The following is a 23,708-nucleotide window of genomic DNA, read 5'->3' on the forward strand; positions in this document are numbered from 1 at the left end:
TTGGAGTGCAGGGGACAAGCCGAGATGGGCTATGAGACATACGTTCACAATCGGTATCATGTTTCAATACACTTTAGGTCAATATCACACCGGAATTCTCCTTTAAACGACTGCGGTACATGCCCTGACAGAATTATTTATAATCTAGAGCAAAACATTATCCAGGAAGGGGAGACCAGTCTTAAGAAGGTGAGTACAAATAGGGTTTAGTAGACTAGTTGTGGAGGTGACATTGTGGAGGTGAGATCTAATATGTTGTGTATATGTAAATTAATTAAATATTGTTTGAGGTCTCATCTGTGATTCAGTGATTTTGCTATCTTTCAGCAATGGAGTTTGTGTATTTGGTGAAACTGATTGGTTATTGATCTTATCTCTAATTGTTTGACAGACAATCATAATACTTACATACAATCATACTGTTGAAAATAATAAAATAACTGTTTTGTGAACTTTATTCAACATAGCCAGTGATTTAGGCAATATTTATGGTGTTAATTATAGTGAAATATACAATTTCACAAAAATAGGGTTAAAACAGGTAAAAAAAAATGGAGACATAATGTTCAATGACCTCTAAAGACAGTCCAACCACTCTCCAAAAATTAACATTTCAATCCCACAGAAACCACATAGGCCCCCTGACTAATAACAACATTTTATCATTTACATGACCGTCACTCAGGTCAGAGAGACTCCCAGCTCATCAAGCTGAATTTTAATTAACTTTGCCCACTTCTGACCTAAAGGCTACGTCTTTATGGAGAGCATATCCACTTTCAACTTGTCTCGGATGCAGGTGTGTGGAATTTGATCTTATTTTGTTAAATTTTTCCTTATGTCAACCTTAAAGACTTGATTAGGATCTGTGAAATAGTTACAAAGCGATCATATTCATTAAACGTCCACAGTAGGCCCACACAAAATATTCAGCCAAATCACGTATTTTAGGGTGATTTAGGACACCAAAGCCAAGAAACATTAATATCCAAAGCTCTGGTTTTTAATGAAAGAAGTTTATTAACGGCACTTGTCTCACACATTTTTGATCAGTTTAATTGTTTACTTCTGTCTTTCAGTAAGAATTTCAACACCTTTAAAAACACTATACAATATTGCTATATACAAACACACACAAAACAGTCACTGTATAGTGAGATGATGATGTGACAACCACAATATAGGTACAAAGGCCTTGAGGTAATTTTGATAAACTGAGTCAGTATTTTTACTGCATCGTCTCAACGAGCCCAACCACAATGCAGAATTTGCCTAGTGCAACAGATAGGTGATCGCTTTACAAACAAAGCAGCTCTACTGTTTTGCTTGGCAGTAAAGTCATTGCCGATCACACATGTAAGAAGCCATTTCAGTTCTCATTTGACATGTGCACCAAGATCACGTTTAATGAGCGTCTCAAACCCTCAGGGCCTCCATTAAATCTGCATGCCTCTTGAAGTATGGGGGCTGTTTGCTTTTTCTTGCTTTGCTAATGTGCTTCAATGGCGGTGCTAAAAGCCTAAAACTGCAATCCACAAAGCCGTTTAAACCCAATGGTAATCAAAAGTTTTTTTGGCTAGCATGAAGAGCTGCTTCCAGAACCAAAAGATGGGAGCGGTGATAGCATAGTGGCTAAGGAGCTGGGCTTGCATGCAAGGGCCAGAAAAGTTATGGGTTCAATTCCCAGCTTCCACCATTGTGCCCTTAATCCCAAGGCACTTAATCCCAAATTGCTCTGGGGACAGTGGCCCTTGTAATATAATTGACATAATGTAAAATCGCTTTCGGTAGAAGCCTCCACTAAATGAATACATGTAAAAAGTCCACATTGGATTGGAAATATACAAAATTCTTCTAGGTATAAACATCAGATAAAAATGAGGCCAGACACCAGGTTAGACGGTGGTTTTCCACCATCTCTGAACATGCTGACTGCAGCACAGCTGGCATTCTGACAGATGTTCACTGTGAGAAATAGTGTTTACTCAGTGAACCCTGAGATTAGAAGGTGACATATCAGGCTCTGCCTGTTTCTTTATTAAAGGTTAAGCACCGCAAAGAGGGATGATGAGCCATCTTCTTCACCGGCGGCATGTCTTTCCAGTTTCCCCACAACCCGAAAAGTGATCCAGTTTTCTGTGACCCACAATTGAAAAGTTTCTTCAAAACTACACCAATACTTGTTTTTAAGGCTCAATATAAAAAAAGAAAAGCATGAAAATAGAATATAAGAGATGGACCTGTAACTGCATATGTATCAAACCACCACTCCGAACTTGGGATGAAGTGTTATTTTGGGTATGGTAATTTAATCATCATGTTTACTTACGTTCAACTAAGCTTGAGCATAGCAACACCCTTAATTTGCATATAGAGAGTCTGTAAGATACTGGAGTGTCTCCTCTCTCAGAGATATGTGAAAAGATTGTGTCCTTTTCTTTTCATTTATGATATAAAATCAAATGATGAAATAAACTGCAGGGTCCCTCCACCTGCTAGGTAAAATCATTAAGGGCATGCACAAATCAAACCATTTTCATTTCCTTTTGTTCCCTTCAAAATAAACAAACATAATTTTACATTTTGGTAAAAACATTGCACAAACACCATATCTGATTATGGAGTCTCAACAGTGAGACAGTCAACGGTCAGTCACCCCTTCAAACGGCATCTTTTTCCCCCACCGCAGTCAACTTCTTCTGACTTGGTGTTCTAGTCATTCTCTCTTTCAAGCTCCTCAGTGGTAACAGTCTTTGGAGCAAAAGGGGAGATTTGGAGGTGGAATTACTGCGCTTCAATTTATCTAAGGCAGACGTGGACTGACCCATGGGGGAGTTGGCCTGACCGGCCACCTGGCATACGAGTTCAGGTCTGTCAAGCGAAGCAGTCGAAGTACTGGCTACTTGGTCGGGAGGCAGGGCACTTGTTGCACTGGTCTTGGTTGAGCTGAACACTTTTCCCTGGAAGTACTTTGAGGAACTTTTCACGGGCGTAGTTGTTATGGCAGTGGCAGGGGTGGAGTCGGGTTTGACAGCAGGACTTTTGGCAGGCCCCTCCGTCCGGCTGGCAAGCGGCGTTCTGGAACCTGGACTGGGTGAGGCTCTGTACAGCTGCAAGAAAAGAAACACTGGGTGTGAGTGCAAAAAAAAACAAAACAAGTCTAGGCTATTTTCTCTCACACAAAGCACACAACTAATCCTGATGATGTTGGTATAGATAATTGCCCTCAATCAAATGTCTGGGCGTTTCGTCCCAGACAGACCTACCCCAAAATCACCAGGGCCTAAGGTAGCTCAAAAAACGGCATACGTTACCTTCTTTCCATCGCTCTCCGTCTTGGGTCTGGCCTGTCCCTGTGCATTCCTCTCCTGGAGATCCCTATCTCTTTCCTGCCCTGGTTTATCACGAGGTGCTGGCGTCTGGCATCCCTCTTTCCTGGATACTTGCAGGCGCGCTCCAGACCTGCTCTCGGCTTTGAGCTGTCCGGCGATATCTGGTGTTGATGTGTAATGGGATTTCTCCACCTTCTCTCTCAGCTGTCTGCCTGCTTCATGTCTCACCTTTGAGGCTGCAAGGTTGCTCGTGCTTATTCCATGGGACAGCTGCTGGTGACCCTTTCTGTCCACCTGCTTTGCAGAGTTGCTCCTTATTGTCGCCGTCGTTGTTGTTGTGGACTCCACCTTTCCATTTGACTGTCCACTGTGCTTGCCTTCCGTTTTCATTGCTTGATCACGCTTGCTCTTCGGAGATGAATCGGAACGTTTTTGCCACACATCTGGCACTGCTGCCTGCCCTTTCTTTTTCTCTAGTCCACGAGGCTTGTTTTGCACAGCTAGACTCATTTCTTTCTGCTCATCATCCTCCTCTGATATAAATAACACTTCCTCTGGTACCCACTGTGTATCTTGACAAGCGTTTTTCCCTTCCTTGGCTGACAAAGCGTGTCGTTTGTTGTTGCTCGTCACTTCAGTCTCCTCTTTCCTCTCTTTCAGCTCGGATGGGTTGAGTTGTGATCCTGCCTTTTCGCACTGACTGCCTAAGTCCTGCTGCATTACCTCCGATTTACTGTTTCTCTCCTGCAGTATTTGCTGGCTAGCTTTCTCTTTTGCCCTGAGTGAATTTTCATCGTATTCATTTTGTGAGACTACAGATGCAGTCCCATTCCTCTCTGCCTTCAAATGATTGACATGTCTTTCCACCATGTCTTGCTTTGTGCCTATCTTCGGATTTAAGTGTGTTCCAGTCTGGCTTGTATCTTCTGGCCGGAGATGATTGTTCTGAAGTTCTGTCTTCTGTGTGCTATTCTCGTTCTGTCCAGATATAGGAGGCTGAGACAAAATTGGCTCCTTGATACCGTTTTGGTGATTGTTGATACCGTTAAGATTGTTGTTCTCACATTTGTGCTGTTTGGACTTAGTGTTTGTGTCACCAATCGTCATGGACAGAATGGTTGTTTCTTTAGTAGTCTTGCTGCTCTGAGTGTGCTTCTTGTCAGTCTGTTGATTGCCGTTTCTAACGTGTGCATTCTCTGAATGTGTATGCGGCCCATTTACATGTACAGATGACTTAGATTTAACAGGCACATTGCCATTACACTGAACATGTTTATCAGACATTGAGGAGTTTTTAGCCGACTGTGCTCGAGAGTCATTAACATTGGATTTGCTGTCAGTCCTGTCAATGCCAGTGTCCATGTCTCTGGTTTTCTCAGTGTCACTGTCTGGGCCTTCAGTTCCTCTGCCGGGTTGGTTAGAAGCAGTGGAACGGGGCTGTTCAGACTTGGCGCCACAGCTAGGAGCTGAGTGGAGATCCTTAGGACCCTGTGGAAAGACAGATATGTCAGCCCCATCACATGAAGCGGCACATTTTGTACATTTAGTAAATGAGCTATGTTTGCTAGGAAATACCTCAGCATTCACCTGTGGTTCTTTATCCCCATTAACCCCAGCCGTGTCACTCTCACACTCATTAATGACATTCAGAGGAACCATTCTCGGGTTTCCTATTGGTGGAGTTAATACACTGTCCTGATCATGCTGTGGCCTAAGTGGTGCTTGCGCTATTAGATCAGCAATCCGTAGCCCCTCACCCTTGGTCTTCAGTGGCTGCACGGATGAGAGAAGGTCCGCCAGTTCAAGGCGCGATCGAGGGGTGGCCTTCTCAGGCAAAGGCTCCTCGGGCATGTGGAATGGCTCCTTGAATCGGATCGCCTGCGACGTCTCAAAGAGCTCGGAGCGCATCAGGTGCGCTTGGAAAGGCTTGCTGGAGTCGCGGATGTTGATGATGCCGATGACGTCGCTCGGTGGATCTGGCTCGGGCCAGGTTGGTAGGTAGTTCATCATGTTGGCCCGCTGCATGTCCACCAACCAGGGGTGGATCCTCGGCTCCTCCAGCATTCTGGGCTGTCGGAAATATTTCGGCAGTTGATTCGCATTTCCCGAGCTGTTCCTGCCTGAGTAAGTCCCAGTGTTCTTTAGAGAGGAATTGGACACCAAGGCGTATTTTGCACTGTACATCTTGCGGGCCAACGCAGCAGCGACTTGCGGATTTTGGATAGACTGTCGGAGAGGTTCGACTTCGGGCTCCTCATCCAGTTTAACGCTGGAAAGGTTCACAGCTCCGGAGGTGAAATACAGATCCCTGAACAGCCTGTCGAAGGTCTCCACAGCCTGACCTGTGAGCATTGTGACGACGCTTCGGTCCAGTCTGGATGCAGTCCATGTGTAGCTGAAATCACACCACAAATAAACATTATGAGGTGGTTTGTGGATTGTGGTTGGATTGGTTAATTAATTAGGTTGTAAGTGACTTATGATTTTCAGAAAAAAAGCACACTTTAACCATCTCACCTGTAGGAGCCGGACACTGACTTGTCTCCATCGACAAACATGAACTTCTGACTTACAACGCCGCAAACTTTCTTTGAAGAGCGAGTGTAGAACTCTGTGCCTCGCGTGCAGGTGACCCGTAAATTCTGTGAAAGAAAAAGTGAAAACAAAATGAAAATGTTGTTTGTGAACATGAGTGAGGTGAAGTAATACCTATTCCCACCTGGAAAAAAACAACCATTTGCAGAAACAAATCATATCCACATAATCAAACAAAAGCATTAAGTAAATCAAGCTTTTATGGCTTAACAAAAAAAAAATGCATTAACTCTCATGGGAGTTTCTCAGAACAAACCGAATAAAGGATCCTATTGTGCTGTTTTTCAATAGTTGTGAACATATTCAATCCAACCTATTCAACAATTAATCATTCTGAGATGTGTCCTGTTGATAAAAATAACGGTGCACTCTGTGGCCATATTAGGGACTTATTAATCAAGTCTGCACTTGTCCTCAGGTTATTCAGTAGCACACAGCATTTTCCTGCCACAGAAAATAATTACGTCAAGGAGGTGCCAGCAATGTGAGTCATATTGGGATGATTCAAATCAATTCCATAAATACAGAAGAGTTTCATTACCAGGGTTGGTAATGTGGCTTGTGGGCCTTGAGGCCCAAACAGTCAACATTGGAGGAAAGTACAGAGTGACGCACAGGATAAGTCGGTCCAGGAAACCATAATTCACCAGCTCTGTCTGGACCGCTAATGTTTCATGCTCAGTGCACAGACAATGTAAAGGCATTGTAGGTAAATGAATATAATTTTATTGCCACTATATAGGAATATGAATATGAATAAAATGGAAAATTGAGTTGAAGTTGAAGTAACTCTAGAGCCCTCATTAAAATGGCGCAAAGTCTAAAGTCAAACTAAAGCTAGTTTAATAACAAGGCAAAATCTATTGGCTAATTTAATACCATGATCAAGAAATATTGGCTGATCAGCCTAATGCTCCCAGATGCCACAATATTGCTTTAGTTTAGGGTTTCTCAACGGGGGCGTTCGTACAACCTAGGGGGGCGCTGGGAACGTGAGTTTTCTTTTTTTTTTTTTTTTTACATTTTAAACTTTCATGGTTTTCACATATTTTTGGTGCAAAAATAGGCTACCTGAAATAAATAGGCTATTTTTCCATTCATGGGTTTCAAACCCCTCTACCGTTCCAGCTACATTTTACTGTTTATCTATGCTCAGTGGTCATACAGTGCAGTTTGGGCCTGCACACGTCCGGACTCACGTCCCCCAGCCCCGCTCGCTGTTGTTCTGCAGCTTCTCTGAGCGAAGTGTCCACGAAAAGACGGTTGCTAATCAAATACGAAATATATATAGGCCTAAACAGGCCTCACGCGTGGAATCTGTTTTGTGATTGATTTTTGTCCATGATAAAATGACACGTCTTGTTGCCTACATTTAATGTTCCTATTGATTTAAAGAAAAAAATCATTACAACCAATGCTGATGTGGTAGTGTTTTTTTTACCCAACCAGTCTTCTATTGCTTCTAACAGTGGGCTAAATCTGCTTAATAATAAAATAGGCTCATAGGGACATTTTCTTATAATTCCAGAAGAAACCAAAACAGCACAGAAATGGGCTCGTTTTTTATTTAAGCAATATAGCATGAGTGTGAGTGGCCTATAGCCTACCCGGGGGTGTAGTTTTTTTTTTTTTTAATTGTGTGTGTGTGTGTGTGTGTGTGTGTGTGGGGGGGGGTGGGTTGCCAGAGGATCAAAGTAAGGTCAGGGGGGCGTTTGCTCAAAAAAGGTTGAGAACCACTGGTGTAATGGTTAGAATGCCAAACATCTACTTCACATCAGACCTAATACTGTTAGGCATTCGCAAAGTTCACAACTAAACTGACAAGTTCTAAACTGACATTTTCTTCATCAGATGATCAACAAAGACCTGTTCATCTTATTCTGTCAGACCATGTTGTGAATAACCTGCTATAGTAGCATGCCTTGAAATCAGACAGAATATGGCTAGTTGCCTGCATTCATGTCAGACATAAAAATTGTCTACAATCTCTACAATCAAAATGTCTCCATCTGGCATGAAATACTACAATAACTCCAATAAGACTACCAAACACTAAGATAAAGATGATTGTTTGACATTGAGAATGCTTACCAGGCCCTCTGATCTATGTGATTTATTACCAGTCATCTTTGGTCTTGGATTTGGGCAGAATTAGACCTCTGAAGTTCACCTACAAAAAAGCTGCCACCATTGCCCAAATAAGGAGATCCGGTATGTTGCGTTTTTTTCTTTTAAGAAAATAACATGGGGGTTTTGAATTATCACACCACTTTTGCAGGGACAAAGAATTCTAGAAGACAGACGTTTTGCTCTACACACTTTTGTCCTTTGCCTTCAAGTGGGTAATGTGATCTTTGGGATGTTAAGACGGCAAACTTTGATTTTTGCTACCCCAGAGGTAACTTGCAGTGCAACTTGCCATAGGTAGCTTCAATTAACACCCGGATCTCCTCATATTGGCAAAAATGGCAGCATTGGGTACTTTTTGTAGACGAACTTCAAAGGTCTATGGAACATTCCACTTTCTCTACTAGTCAGACAAACAACTTTGCTTACTCATTTAATCAATGTAACTTATACACGTCACTGTAATGTAGAGTATCCTGTTCACCGTGGGAAAATTAACTTGTGAATTTCATAGGCGACCTTCAAAACTATACAGGAGGTGGAGGCCTAAAGATTAGTCTGACAGGAGAGGTTACATGCCTTGAGGTGTCCCTTGTGCATGCCTGCTCTCTGGCACATTTGAAGGAAGTGGGGGACTCCTGTGGCGTCTAGGAGGATGTACACAGCCACCCTCCGCCTGTAGCTCACATCCAGCAGATCCTTGAATATGTCCACATCTGTGAATAGGTCCATGACAATTCCTATGACCTGGTATGGAAAAGACCACATGAACTGTTTTAACCTTTGTAAGGTGTTTTTTGTTATTTTTGTTACACAGCCAATGTTCCTGGGTCTGGTGGACCCACCACATTACTAGGCTTTTAAATCAATACAGCCATTTTAATTTATATAAAAATACTTACCAGATCTTTACTTAATCTCTACTTCTACTTTATTTTTTTTTATTTCTTAGAACTTAATCAGAACAGGTGAAAGTGCTTGAAAAGTATTGTGTAACTTTGTGTGGGAATAGCAGGTGCAGAAAGAACATTCCCACACACAGACACCTACACTCAGACATGCATACAGGCATACAGACATACAGACACACACACAGATGCACACACACACACACACACACACACACACACAGACACACACACACACATACACACACACACACACACACAATGAGTTTGAGTTAAAAGAAATAACAAATAGCATAATTTTTCTTTTAGCATTGAAAATGGTTTCCACAGACCCGAACACCTTACAAGGGTTAAATAAGTGTGTCAGTGTCAATTTCAGTGTCAACTGGGCAGTGTTACATGGGCTGTAAAACTTGAAGGTCACTTTCAAATAATTTTTTTTAAATTCAAAGGAAGAACTAATGCAAGGTGTCAAACTCATTGGACGGGATCGTTATCATTTTTCTGGGTATTGCAGTGTTGCTTGATGATACTCCTATAGTTTACTATTTTTGAGCAACACGTACTGTCATAATAGGCTACTGCTTTTTGAAATACCCTACTTCCATGTCATGTTTTTTCAGCCTCTTCCTTCCTAAGAATGCTCTCGGGCCTTATGTTTGACACCCCTAATGTTATTGTCACTGGGTCTCTAAGGAAAATAACTTTTCTTCAACTTCTCACGACTGTGCTTGGACAGAGGCTATTACAGTCTGTAATAAAGTAGCCTACCTTAACATTGTTTTGAGCGTCAAAACTGCCGCTTTTGACACTCGTAGAAAAAATGCATTACATTGAACGCACTTTAATGCAGAAATGCAGTATTTTGGACATGAAAAAGCCACTGTAGTGCATTTTAGTGTCCCATCACTGCAGTTGTGTTTTGCAAAGGTAATGCTATGATTAAAAAACGTAGCCTACCTTTTGGGCTTGCGTAATCGTCTTTCTAATTAGTTCTTTAATGTGCGGCAGTCCATCCATTGGTGGATGTGCATAAACAGTAGCACGGGTGACTCCTCGGTAGGCTGTGACGTCTGGCCAGCCCAATTCCAGCTCGCAAAGGGAATGGTCAGAACGATCAGGCCAGTACTCCGAGGGCACGTTGGAGTCCTCTCCCGCTTCATTAATTTGTGTATGGCCTGTACCACCAGGGTTGTATACCGTCACGGTTGTAGTCAGATGTTCCAGTTCATGGTCTGATAAAAACCCCCGCATGTCTTGCGCTTTAAGATATGCCGCGTATGCTGCTGGTCCATCCTGGAAAAGTGTCTCCAACGCAATTCGTTGCTCTTCGCTGTAGAGAAACTCAGGTTTTGATTCAGTAATTCGCTGATTAATATGTTCATTGTCCATACATTGAATCTGAGATAAAGCCATTATCAAACGTTACGTTTTAAATAAAAAATAAATAAATATATATCGATTTAAATGTTACAGCCTCACATAGTTTACTCAAGTAATCAAGTAGGCTCTATAGATTACTCATTTAATCAAGTATAGTAATGACATCAACTACAATTTCGGAGTCCACTAAAAATGTCATAAATAACAGATTCTTCTTGCGTGGACTCAGACCATTTGACTCACATTGCCCCGAAAAGGAATAGAAACAGGTGAAGGCAGGTACACGTTAGTCATGTGACTAACATCCTCCCAATGGCAATTCTGGGAAGAACATTGGGCTGGGTTGAAACCAACAACGACATGCCCCTAACTTCGCCTTTTTTCAGAACTTAAAAATGCTCAGCCATTGGCAGACATATTTTTCCTGAGACAACTGTAAAGGTCACAAGCGCATTCCTGCAATGATAATCATCACGTTTTGGAAAAGGAAAAAAAAAACTGTTTCTTTGTCATATAGGCCCTATGGCTTTTGCGACCCAGTTCGTATAGATCAGATAGGCTAAAAAAGGTAGCGATCACGTCAGTTGTGTACCTACAGATAATACTCTATGTGAAACTTTTAAAATTCATTGCACATGAAGGGAATGGACAAGCTTATGAGATGGCTAAATGAAAACACAATGCATATGCCTTTGTACAGGCAGAATAGGAGTCTGGTAATGGTTAGAAGAGAACATAATTTATCTCCACCTGTAGGCCTAATCAATAAGCTATGGAGAGTGATTTAGGGGGTCATTCCTCTGTTCTCAGGGTGGCACATAATGAGACCATGACAATGGTCTTATGTTCCCCAGTTCTCCCAGTCCTCCCAAGGTCCTATTTTCCAGGGTCCTATATGTTCCAAAGCTCTGTAAAGTACATGATGTGAACCTGAAAAAGATGTTTTAAGGCTGAATGTGCTTAAAAGAGAAATCCGTCTATTTTTCACATATATCTCTGTTTCTCGAGGTCACTGAGTATTGTCGGTACGAAAAAAAAAACACGAAAACAATCGGTTCTACCTAGCTTGAGTTGCTGCATCCAACAGCTAGAGCTACCAGGCAGCTACAGTGCTACAGGCTGGGGGCATGTTCATGAGCCCCCATGTTCCGCTGCCTTATACACACACACAAACAGACACACACACACACACACATATACACACGCACGCACAAATACACAATCACACACACACAATGCACCACCAATTCCAAATATCTAATAAAAACACAAACCTACACAAGTAGGCTACACTCTGCAGTAACTTAAGTGCAAAATATGAGGGGCTCATGTGTGCCTCATCATCTTTGAATTTTGGTGTAAATTTGGCAAAAAAGATGAAGCTTTGGAAATGTATCTGAAAGCTTTGTGTACACCACTTCAATAAAATAATACAGAGTAAAGATTTCCACAGTAATAGTACCAATATAGGCTTTACCATATGTTTCCATAAGATTCCATAATATTTTTATTATAGTTTTGGATGACAGAAAACTGAATTAGGGGCCATAGGGCCCTGGGAACATAGGACACTGGGAATGTAGCTACACTCCTGGAAGATGACATAGGCCAGGGTAAGCATTTCTTTTTGAAATCCAACTTACAGTATGTCTGATGTTCAGTTTGAAATGATGCAGCGCTGCAATTGGTTTCATCTGAAGTTATGTGCTGCGACAGTTGAAAAACAAAAAGAGAGTGCCAAGTTCTCAGCTCCCGATAGCGTAGCTTAGGCCTACTTAGCCTTGGGCAGGCTGCTGTGACATCAGTATTTGTGACTTGCACAATGGCCTGAACAATCACTTTCAGTGTAATTTAGGGTCAGACCTTTAAAGCAACAGTTCAAGTTCCCAAAGACGAGGTGTGCTAATAACGGCACCCTACTCTAGAATAGGTCTAGTTTGTTTGAAAAATGTCAACTTAAATTCACATGTATGTAGGCTAATAGCCTATGGCATAACCTGTTCCTGATTCTATATTTACTATCTATCTATGTCACATATTAAGGAACATCTGATCATTTGTTGAGACAGAAAAGGTAGAATGTCTCATTGCATTTAGGCTGGATGGCATCACAAGATTGTTAAGACTGAACATGGACTTGCCAATAATTTCCTTAACATGTGATTGCAGCTTAGACTAGCCTACTGTTGATAAACAGCATTAGTTACGCAAATTAAAAATAAACATATGAATAAGTACAAGAACACACTGGATGACCTTCATGAAAGCTAAATGATCTGTCCTGCAATGCTACGGGAACTGGAAAAAAGCATCCCAGATCTGATCCTGGATTCAGATCTGAGTCTTTCTCAGCCCATGCTACACCCCTCCACCCAGTTTTATGACAGTGGGCCCGGTAGTTTTCACGTAACGCTGCTGACAAGCAAACAAACAAATCAACAAACGGCATTAAAACATCAGCTCCTTGGTGGAGGTAATTACGTGGTTTTACACATGCCCACTGTTTCTGAAAATAGCGCTGTGCATGTCCTGTGCACCATAATTAATGCATATATGGTTCATCGCTTCATTGCTTGCTGGGACATCCAGAAGAGCGCATTTCAGGTCAACTTGTACAGAATGAGGGACAAATGGGGCTTCCCACAGATTTGGGGGGTTCCCTTTCTTGACAGCTAGACTTTCCCATTGTGATTTCACAGCACAGAGAAGATAAAACATTGCCATTATTTTGCATCTTTTAGTAAAAACTGAATCTCTGGTGACACAGCTGGTCTTGTTCATTAGGCAGTGACGGTCAGTTTTTCCGTTTTCTTAGTTTATCAACTTCTGTACAGTGTGTGTTGACTTAATGTCTAACTTTAGATATATTTTATTTTGTGATAGACTTTTTTTTTACAGTAACAACATTCACAAGCAATAGTAATCTCTTACACAAATATTCAGGTCCCTGAATGAGAAACAGTAAATAGATTGTTGTACAGTTAATAAATATGAATAAACACTGAATAAGTATTAGATTCAATTATAGTAAAGGACCAATCATACAGAAGCAAACAAACGACTACTAATGGGACCTAATTGCACAATTTGTTTGGTATCTGTGCTTGGGTGGTTTTTGATTTCTCTCACACAGAAATACAATCCTTTACCAACACTGCATATAATCCTTAGTGTCAACATTGAAAGCATTTTTAATTGTTACTAATGTTTAAAATGTTCCTCAAAGCTTTCCAATGTCAATGAAAATCCATCATAATAATATCATAATAATATCACAGTCTTATTGTCTATTCATGTTAAAATATAGTAAAATAAACCAACTTAGAGATGCAGTCCGGAGTTCCGCTTCGGTTTTGTCACAGGTTGTCCATAATTAAGATCAACAGTCTGTCAAATGACACCACTCTCCTCTGTGCTGCTGAAGCACTACCCTGATTGGCTGGGATTGTTTACAGCCCAGTCCAAGCCATTTAGAGAACCAGGACTGTGCTTTTTGGAGGAATGTGAGGAACAACTCGCTGAGTCTGACAAAAGTCTCTAGGATTGGAATCGCGGACTGCACCTTTAATGCACCATATTTTTAGATCATTATCAATGAATCCCAATATCATCCATTTACTTCCATTCATCAGTTGAATTATGACAGTGCATTGGATGGACGAGCAGTTCAGTGAGCAGTTCATGGGAGATACATTGGTTTCCTTGTTCACCACCAGTTTGCTTGCTAGACTACTGTTATCTTGTGTGTCCCTGGTGGTCAATGGTAAACCGGCTGGACATACTCTGGAGGGAAGAAGCCCACTCGTCCGTGACACCGGCCCTTCCACCGCTGCAAGTCGGAACAGTCCAGGAGGTCGATGACGTCACCGCGCAGGAAGCGCAGCTGGGAGGTGTGCTGGGGGTGGAAGTCGAACAGGGCCTGGGCATGGCGGGGCCGCTGAAAGAGGACACAAATAGCAACATGTCACATGCGACGCTACATGTGGAAGCGAACCCAGGCGGCTGTTTGTGGCACAGTGTCTCATAGCGTGTTCAACAAAAACACATCCTGTGTGTTTCAATTTGATGAGAATCTCTCTTTAAAAAATAGCTAGTTAGTTATGGAATATACTTTATTTTACAGACATCTGGACACAGATATTTATCTCTTTGTATCTGTTCATATGAGACTTCAGCTTCCTCATCATGTCATCATGACTTCATCATGTTACAGCCAAGTGTGTAGTCAATGATTTTAATTAACATTAATTGCTGAAATGACTCATGTTCAGACTACTGGATGGGACAACAGTTGCAACAGGCCTGAGCGACAGAGAAACCAGCTCTCACCTCTTCTTACATTATCTGTGCCGCTGTGTTTTTTTCTTTCAATGTGGTTTGTCACTCCGCATGCAAGTTAGGTGTTGGCGGGTTGTGCTAAATTAGAATAGAATTTTTTTTAAAGATGACCGCATTTTGATATTTCTGCTAAAAGTATACAGTGCAGATTGGTGAAGTGGAGATGTTTTTGGTGTAGGCTCTATATATTTATTTTTTCTATGGTAAGAGAAAGCATAATTGGTAAAAGATACTAACCCTTACTGAGTGTTCATTGTCCCTCAGGAACACAGTTCTCTCCTTGGCGATGCTGTTGGTCCGGTAGAAGTCCACCAATTGGTTTAGGGAGGGAAAAACTTCATCCCAAACAAAATAATGGGATCCCCTGTCTTGAAGGATCTTAAAGTGTTGCACATGGTCCCCATAACTAATAAAAAGAGCAATTGATAGAGAGAGAGAGAGAGAGAGAGAGAGAGAGAGAGAGAGAGAGAGAGAGAGAGAGAGAGAGAGGGAGAGAAAGGGAAGGGGGGCAGAAAATGAATAAACTATTAAAATGTGTCAATAGCAAAACATGACGAAAATGTAAAACCCTTTGTGTTTACAACAAGTGTTGTGTTGCGCAACACCATACCCACTGCTCAAAGCATTAAGATTGATTGCACTGTTATCATGTGTGATCTAGCTCTTATGAGACTGGCTGTCGAAAAGTAATGGAAATAGGGAGGTTTGGCCCTGTGTATCAACAACCCACTGCACGGTAATCTCTGTAATGTCCCATTCAATCCATCACTTGCGCTAAGCCCAGGGTGCTGATTATTTATTTATTTTTGTTTCATGAGAAAATAAATTGGCGGTGCTACGAGACAGCACACCAAAACAGTGCATCAAGACCAACTGTGATTTGTGATGTATTTCCCTCTCACCTATCTGACTCACCACTATTTTCTTCTTTACTGTTAAAGCAAATGGGCGTCCTGGTTCACTTGGTATGGTAGGACAGCAAATTGTGTGATTCCACTGTTACGTTTCTCTTTAGAGGCAAAGACACCTTTGGCAAATACCCAAGAACTACAACTGGTTACAACTAACTAGGAACCTTGAGGACAGACAAATTGATCGATTTACTTATTATCGAGAGGCAAAAATACCCAAACAAATACTCAAGAACCACCACTGGTTACAATTTGCTTGGAACCTTGAAGATAGTCTATCAACAGAATGTTTGAGGACACTCTGCCGGTTAGGTTCTGTTCTGTCATACAAAAACAGACAAACAAAGACAAAAAGACAAACAAAAAAGTCTGGACAGCGAGTCGCTTCTGGTCACTGCAGGAGACAGTGACCTACTGTATTGACTGAGTGATTCAGTTCTGGCCGCTGGCGAATCAATACAGCGAGTGGAAAAGGTAGCGAGGGGATAGACGGCTTCTTTGCACTGATCCGTGTCCCTTGTATTAGCATTTCAAGACAAAGAGAGATCGTTGAAGCCGTTTGAAAAGCCCAACCTGGCCCTCCACAGAGGAACCACTGATGCTGAAGCAGGCATGGGAAGGATCCACATGATAGTTCTGCAAATGTGAGTAAACTGAAAAAAAAGGTCCATTCCTAGAGGAGCCCTGGGCAGGGGTCTGAACTGAGCTCCTTTGTCCTTTGTGTCTGCGTCGGGCGAAAGTGAGCTGGCACTCTCAACAGCAAAGCGTAACGGACTTTCCCCCACTGTCTTCTCTCTCCCACACACCCAGCCTTTGTCTTACCTGAACTGAAACACACACACACACACACAAGAAATTTGATCGCAGAGAGGGTCCCCTCGGAACACTTTTGTGTCAACCGTTTTGTGTTTGGCACGGCTTTTAAAAACCCACTTTGTGGCCTTGCCCATTATCCAATGTACTTGTACATTGCACTGAAAGGCACCTGCAGAGGGGAAACAGTCCTCCCGGAGAGTATACTTTCACACAGAGGAGTGAGAAAACAGACCGGTGATTTATTGTCAGGCAGCTTGGTGAGAAGAGTTACACCTCGGTGGGCTTGGAGGGGCCGTGCGTGAGGAGCGAGGGGCCACCCATCTGTTTAGATTCTTACCAATGCCTTTAATAATGTATGTCCCAGGCTTTGTGTTGTTTCCCCCTTGTCCGGTGAGATTAAATCCATACTTATAGTCTACACTTCCACCATGTCCTGAGGACAGAGGAGACACTAATGATGTATGAAAGCTCCATGCCGGAAACATACTTATCCTCACAAGGTTCTGCTTCTGTGATCAAATGCAATATGCCAGCACGATTTGCTTAAGCATTTAACTGGGCCCTGCTCTCAATGTGCTTCCTCCCTGAATTAAAGACAAAAAACCCCCCCAAAAAATTATGCCATGTGAAGCTTTTATCCGCTGTGTCAGCCTTGGTGTTCTTTTGGCAAAACGACTCTTTGCATGTGTAATCATGCTCATGGATGGTGCAGAATTGGCGCAGAGCGAGCTGACACGAAGCTGAAAGCTGAAGAAGAGCCCACAGACCTCTTAAAAAGAGACCGAAGTTCCATCCTCGGGTGCTTTGGAAACTTGTACAAGAAACATTCAATACTCAACATTGGCTAAAAACATATGGGGATAAAACTTGGCAGTGCTTCACAGAGGCAGTTGATATGTGTGTTGTTCTGAATTAGAATGCTGATAACCAAGGCAAAAGCCAGAGGATGGCAATACTCGGTCTCTATTAAGAAGTGTAAAAACATGGTGGTAGATTGCAGTCTGCAGACTGCAGTCGTGCATGATTCAGATCTATGGCCTTGATATGTCTGCCTGAGCCTGAGGTCTGTTTCTAGAATGCATAAAAAAAGGGAAATACGGAAAGAAAGAAAAACGAGTAAGAGAACTAGAAAGGGGAGGGGTGTATGGCTAGCCTGGGTTCAGTGGCAATCTGTGATACTGGGATGAAGTTATTGGTTTGCCTACAAACACCGTTAGCACTGTTGGCAACCAGCGAGTGTTATTAACACTGACCTATATACAATGTCCTCAGCATCAAAGCAGTTCAGTTCCAGCTTGCACACACGCACACACACACACACACACACACACACACACACACATACACGCACACAGACACGCACACAGACACACAGACACACACACACACACACACACAAACCCTGGGCTGTGGGCTGCCTGGCTTGTCTCTGAAGTTATTTTGCAGGTTCACGACTCCCAGCTAATGAGCAAGAAAATGTGTGAAATCGCTGTGACGGTCACCACCATCCACCTTAAACTGTGCCCTCAGTCAGCTCTAAGAAGTGGAACTCCAGAGAGCTAGCACGGTAACACTAGGCATCGCCTCAGGTTTTTCCTCCCCACCCAACACTGTCCGTGCCATACATGTGCATTCTCTCCTGTCTGGACTTGATGGGGAATGACAGCCAAATTGCACTGACCTGTCTGTCCTCGTCATCATTTTAGTGGAGACACTAATCTCTAAAGGACAAAGTACTCAATGACCATAAAGATACACGCGGCCATATCTCCAAGGCCTCACTGGAAAACAAAACAAAGGGTGTGTTGGAAAAAACTTAACTCAACGGCAGTGTTAAAAAGACTATTTAAAAAAAAAAATCAATGCAATGAATGTCGAAACATAAATTAGACAGATGCGTGGCTGTGCTGATTGGCCTTACTGCCATCTGGTGGAGGGAGCTCCCTCACATCAGGCTATGGCTTTAGGGGGCCTAGATTTATAATTACTATAACATCCACCATCCCAGATGCTCTGCGTCCCAGTTTTTCACTCAAAGCAGATGGCACACTTATCACGGCACAGCTGACTCATCAAGCCCGAGACTAATTATTCCAGCGCCGTGGTGTTTAGACGTGAGCCACCACGCTACACTGAGGCCCCAGACATGCACAGTGGCTTTCCCGTTATTATTGTGACACCGCGAACCAAAAGACTCACCAAAGAGTCTGATAGAGCCACGAGACCGAAGTCTGTGTGAAAAGGGACAAGGTTTTTAATGTGGATGCTTGTTCCCCACCACACCCCCGTCAACGTACTGTCATGGCACATTGGGATTGGGAAAATAGAACGTTTTATTAAAATAGCTTTTCACATCTCTTAAAACATCTGGCAGCACCAGGCAGGCACACACACACACACACATACACATACACACACACACACACACACACACACACACACACACACACACACACACACACACACACACACACACACACACACACACACACACAAAGCAAGCTTCTCGTCTCATGATTCTGCTCTGAATGCATCCATATTTAACAGGCTCTTCACATCCTGCTCAGCATCACCATCAGCGATGTTAAGGCCAGTCTTCAGCCCTTTGAACAGGATCACTTTTGTCAGATGAGATAAAAATAAGTAAACTCATCTTCTGTGGCTCTTCCATGTCTTAACAAGAAAGCGTTGAATTCTAATTAGAGCCCAAAGCAATCGAGAAGCACGGATGTGGGAGAGGGGGTGTGTAGGGGGGCAGCGAGATCATGAATTCATAGGAAAAGCTGACAAACTAGTGCTGAAGTGTGTCAACAGCAGGCAACAGAAGCCGTTATATTTATAACACAGCTGTGAAGAGCAGACTTCATCAAACAGGAGAAGCTGAGGTCGTAATAGAACGCTGCCTTCCTTAAGACCGCTTCCTCTTTCCAGTCTTCCACACTTCCTCCAGTTGTCCCAGATTTTACACAGACAGCAAGGGCTAAACATGTTGTGCCAGCATCTAAAAAATCCCCATCCATTTACACTATGACTCACCAACATGCCAATTCACCTTAAGTAATATGCTTTTGGTTGAGAGGCTGATGTATGCTTACAGGTGTCCCCCCACAGGATAAGTCTAGCTGGTGTGTTATATATGTAATATCCATTATGTCCTGCGTAATTAAAATCACTCAGGATAATCCCCCATCTCCCCTGATGAAAGCCCATTTGGTTGATAACTGCCACAACACGCTTTACATAATTTGTTGTTTGGACAGGAGGAAATAAATGCCCCCAAGTAGCCATGTTTTTTTTGGCCAAGCTGCAAAACCTGTCACTGATTGGTATGCTGTCAGAACCAAACCCGGCCGTCTCTGATGGAATGCAGAGCAGAGGCAGCCAGCCACTGCGTCACCATCTTTCTCTCCCTCTCTCTCTCCCTCTCTCCACCTCTCTCTCACTCTTCATCTCTCTCTCTCTCTCTCCAGGAGAACATGCCGACAGGCTGGCAGCTCCAGCTTCCTGTGGCGCGCCACACAGACTTGTAATCTCACAATAACAGGAGAGGCTGTCTCCACACCTGGGTCCCCTGGCTGCCCTAGGACGGCTGCACTGATTGGGGGGGATTTTGAGAGCCGGATCGCCTGCCTCGCAGGCCCTTCCGCGGGGATCCGAAACCATCTACCCGAAACTAGCACTCGGCCCCAACCCAGCCAACCATAAAGCCCTTAAGTAATTTCCACCAACAGATAAGATAGTCAAGAGTGATGAATCGTGATGCCCTATATAAGCATGTGCTTCCTCCTACAACATTTTAGATATACTTAGCCAGTCACAGACACAGAAACACCAAAGAGGAGCAAGAGAAAGAGAGAGAGAGAGAGAGAGAGAGAGAGAGAGAGAGAGAGAGAGAAACCGCTGGAGCGAGTATGAACATGACGTACCTGACAGACATGGAGAATTCCCCAGGTGCGCTCTCGCTCTCCCGCACCAGGAAGGCTCCACACTCCCGGTGCCTCAACCGGCCCTCTGCTACATTCCGTGAGATGCGGCCAGCAAACCACCTGAGGATACAGAGAGTCAGCCTACCCATGCTGCCTGAAAACCATCCAGAGCTGCCTAGAGTCCGCACTTGGCTGTAGTATCATACACTACATATGCATACAGCTACAGACTACCTTACAGGGGCACTAAGTAAGCAACTTTGTTGGTTGCAATGCAATTTCCTATTGCCAACCAACTAAGTTGCTAACAGGTACATGTAAGCAACTATGGTTTTGGGAAATGCACCCCAGACTGTTGTACATTGCTGTGTAGCTTACCCAGCCACATAACTGAGATGGCCTGCCATGTTACCAGTTGCCATAATTTGATAATAACTTATTGGGAAACAACATTCTAATTATATCCATAATTATCATCCGAATCATGTTGAATAAGTATAAACAGTGTTGTAGTGTATAAATTAACAACTGGATGGCCCCTAGTGTTTATAAAATGGAAAATCTGCCAAAAGATGTCACATATTAAACTACTTTTGAACCTATTCAAGAGTTTATATCACCATAAAGTAGAATGTAGGAAGTTATATCTCCCTTTACTGTCAATTCGGTGCATATAAATGTTGCTTTATTGATAAGGTTTTTTTTTTTTGCACGTATCAGCATTACACTGCTGCTCACTAAATAATGAACGTGAGTTTTTGAGATATGTCTTGCGAAGACAAAAAGTCACACCTAGGGTTGTGTTAAAAACAGGGAAATGAGGAAATCTCACAGCAAGAAGCCATGCACAGGATGCAGCTCACAGATGTTGTTTGATGTAGAATTACATCACACTTAGCAGCTCAGTATGTATCGCAGTAAAAGATCATGGCCTCTCGCAACGCGTCGGCAAGTAAGACTGATTCCAGATAAATCTAGGCAGCCCACGGGGGGACTGCCCACGTTGTGCATAAGCGCAGATACTTACGTGTGTGGTCTTACATTGATATAGTTCTTGGGCACGTAGCCCTTTCTGCTCATCAACTCTGCTGTGTACCAGTTAGGATCATCCTCCATGTTAGTTATCTGGTGAAACCAGGAAACAATCATTACAGAGTTCTAACACAGTATGGCCTATAGAAGTTCATCACAACACTACAATAGTAAGTAATAATACAGAATAAGTGTATTTGTTTGTGCGTGTGTGTGTGTGCTTGCTTGCTTCCGTGTACACACGTTGTAGTCTATAATGAATCTACTACACTACACCACTAAAATATCTATGAGCTACATTTTCATTTAATTTACCAGGAGCACTCAATGAACATGTTTCGGGTCACAGGACTAATTTCCACAAACACACACACCACCGCAATCTTCCTACCTAATTAGCCGTGCCAGTGGGATGTGTGATGAATTTGAGAGGTGAGAGGGCTGCTGATGAATGCCGGCGCTGCAGGCCTCGTTCTTACCTTGAGGATGTCGCCCTTCTGGAAGCTGAGTTCGTCGCTCTCTGTGGCCCGGAACGTGTAGAGCGCCACCGCTTCCATCCTGGGACCCACTCCGGTGTGGATGCTGGAGTCCAGGGAGAGGGGCGCGGGGGTGCGGACACGGGAGTGGGACTGGGAGCAGCCTGACCTGGTCCTGGTCCTGGTCCTTGTCCTGTCCGATTCAAAAGCAGCAGGAGGGACAGAGGGGAGAGAGAACCGAGAGATCCACAGCCTCAGAGCGGTGCCAGGCTATGAGCAGCTGCAACAGCGCACACAGTGAAGAGAGAGAGAGAGAGAGAGAGAGAGAGAGAGAGGCAGAGAGAGAGGCAGAGAGAGAGAGAGAGGGGGGAGAAGAGAGGAGAGGAGGAGAGGGCATCCGCGCTGGCTTCGCTGATGAACTGGCGTCCGATCCGTCACACACCACACACATACATACACACACACTGAGAGAAAGAAAGACTAAGCCGACGGAGGCACATCTGACTGTGAGTGAGTATGTGAGAAAATCAGGGAGAGAGAGAGAGAGAAAGAGTGTGTGTGTGTGAGAGAGAGAGAGACTGACAGAGTGTGTGGGAGAGAGGGAGGGGGAGGCAGTTCCTGTCTGTGTTATGTGTGTTCTCTCTTACACAGATACAAGTGGTGAACTGAGAAACAGGAAAAACAGAACAAAGAGGGAGGAGAATAGAATGCACGACCCCACACAAAAACTTCCCTTACGTGAGTATGAGCACTAGGCTGGGCATCACACAATAAGACCATAAATCACTTCATCATATTAAGAATGTATTGTGTTGTATTAAGCATGTTGTATAATCATGTTTAAATATTTTTTATTTCATATTATGTACGTACATTACATATTACTCATGGTTTCAGATTTTTCATGCATTTACTTTTTATGCATTTTGTTTTGTTCTGTTTTGTTTCTATTTTAAGAAACCCAACCTGAAACATATTAAAAGGACTGTTTGGAGTTACGTCATTGATGTATGGCCAGAGACAAAAATATTTTGTTTTCAAAACAAAAATAGCTCCTTTAAGAGAAAAAGATTGATCCAATTACTGAATGTGTTTAAAACTACCCGTGTGAGAAAGAAAGAAGTGCACTGTTTTCTCCAGTAACTGTCATTTTCAGCTCATTTATTTGATTTTGTGAGGACACAATATTTGTGTTATTGTATTTTCATCTCGTGATGTCTGTATAATTGTATCTTTTCAGTATGTCATTCTTATTCATAACTATATGTGTAGTTTAAAGCGGATGCTTTTATTTATCAGTTGACAAACACATGTCCATGATGTTTGTGATGGTAACTAACAATGACTACTGTTGAAAAGATCTGGTTTAGTTACACTTGACCTATTACACACTTCTGCTTACTCCCCCAACAAAAAAGCCCTCAGTGTCTACAGAACTGTTCCATGTAAAATTCTGAACATCACTTTTCACACAATAACAATGTCTGACCCAAACAAACGTTTGTATTTGCTTTTCATAATACATGATATACAGTAGTTTTGATCTGACTGACTGATTGAGAGCAAATGCCCCTCTCATAAATGAATGAGAACCTAGCTGTCCAAAAAGCAACATTACTAAAATTAGCCACTAAAGTTATGATCTAGCCTACACAATGGCTGATAAGCACAATTTATTCCCATACTCACAATTATGACTATGTGACTATCCCTTGCTTTGGAGAAAAAATCTCCATGTAAGTATCAAAGAAAATGTATCTGCTCTACTTGCTAGGGCCCTCAAGGTAGACTGTCCTCCCATGTGGCATGACGTAATATGTTGAATAGTCATCCATAATAATTTCCCCTCTTTTAATGGATCCCA

At 42.8% G+C, this 23,708-nt stretch overlaps 2 protein-coding genes and 1 long non-coding RNA gene across 5 annotated transcripts; 1 reads left to right on the forward strand and 2 right to left on the reverse strand.

Annotated features, from left to right (window-relative positions):
• Window positions 1-2,276: 2,276 nt before the first annotated feature.
• fam83ga (family with sequence similarity 83 member Ga) lies at window positions 2,277-10,559 on the reverse strand. Of its 3 annotated transcripts, none has more exons than XM_076266131.1 (6): window positions 9,923-10,559; window positions 8,634-8,801; window positions 5,850-5,974; window positions 4,920-5,727; window positions 3,315-4,820; window positions 2,277-3,110 (listed from the first exon to the last, which is right to left on the reverse strand). In XM_076266131.1, exons 1-6 carry the CDS (start codon window positions 10,376-10,378, stop codon window positions 2,661-2,663), a joined length of 3,513 nt encoding a protein of 1,170 aa, XP_076122246.1. In that variant the 5' UTR covers window positions 10,379-10,559; the 3' UTR covers window positions 2,277-2,660. The 3 variants fall into 3 exon arrangements, with proteins under 3 accessions (XP_076122246.1, XP_076122245.1, XP_076122247.1); XM_076266130.1 differs by having other exon boundaries at window positions 4,908-5,727; XM_076266132.1 differs by lacking the exon at window positions 2,277-3,110 and having other exon boundaries at window positions 4,686-4,820; window positions 5,090-5,727.
• Window positions 10,560-13,185: 2,626 nt separating this feature from the next.
• On the reverse strand, window positions 13,186-22,511 carry grapa (GRB2 related adaptor protein a). The gene is made up of 5 exons (XM_076266134.1): window positions 21,848-22,511; window positions 21,364-21,461; window positions 20,337-20,456; window positions 14,921-15,089; window positions 13,186-14,282 (listed from the first exon to the last, which is right to left on the reverse strand). The coding sequence occupies exons 1-5, from the start codon at window positions 21,923-21,925 to the stop codon at window positions 14,103-14,105; spliced, it is 645 nt and encodes a 214-aa protein (XP_076122249.1). The 5' UTR covers window positions 21,926-22,511; the 3' UTR covers window positions 13,186-14,102.
• Window positions 21,465-22,890, forward strand: LOC143102510 (uncharacterized). Its single transcript, XR_012982599.1, has 3 exons — window positions 21,465-21,538; window positions 22,496-22,582; window positions 22,802-22,890. It is a non-coding gene; the product is annotated as an uncharacterized LOC143102510 (long non-coding RNA).
• The last annotated feature ends 818 nt before the right edge of the window (window positions 22,891-23,708 follow it).

The sequence above is a fragment of the Alosa pseudoharengus genome, unplaced genomic scaffold (assembly GCF_046254945.1).
Source record: "Alosa pseudoharengus isolate Yale_2024_CS ecotype anadromous, Long Island Sound unplaced genomic scaffold, YU_APseudo_1.1 YU_APseudo_1.1_scf_4, whole genome shotgun sequence".
NCBI lineage: Eukaryota > Metazoa > Chordata > Actinopteri > Clupeiformes > Clupeidae > Alosa > Alosa pseudoharengus.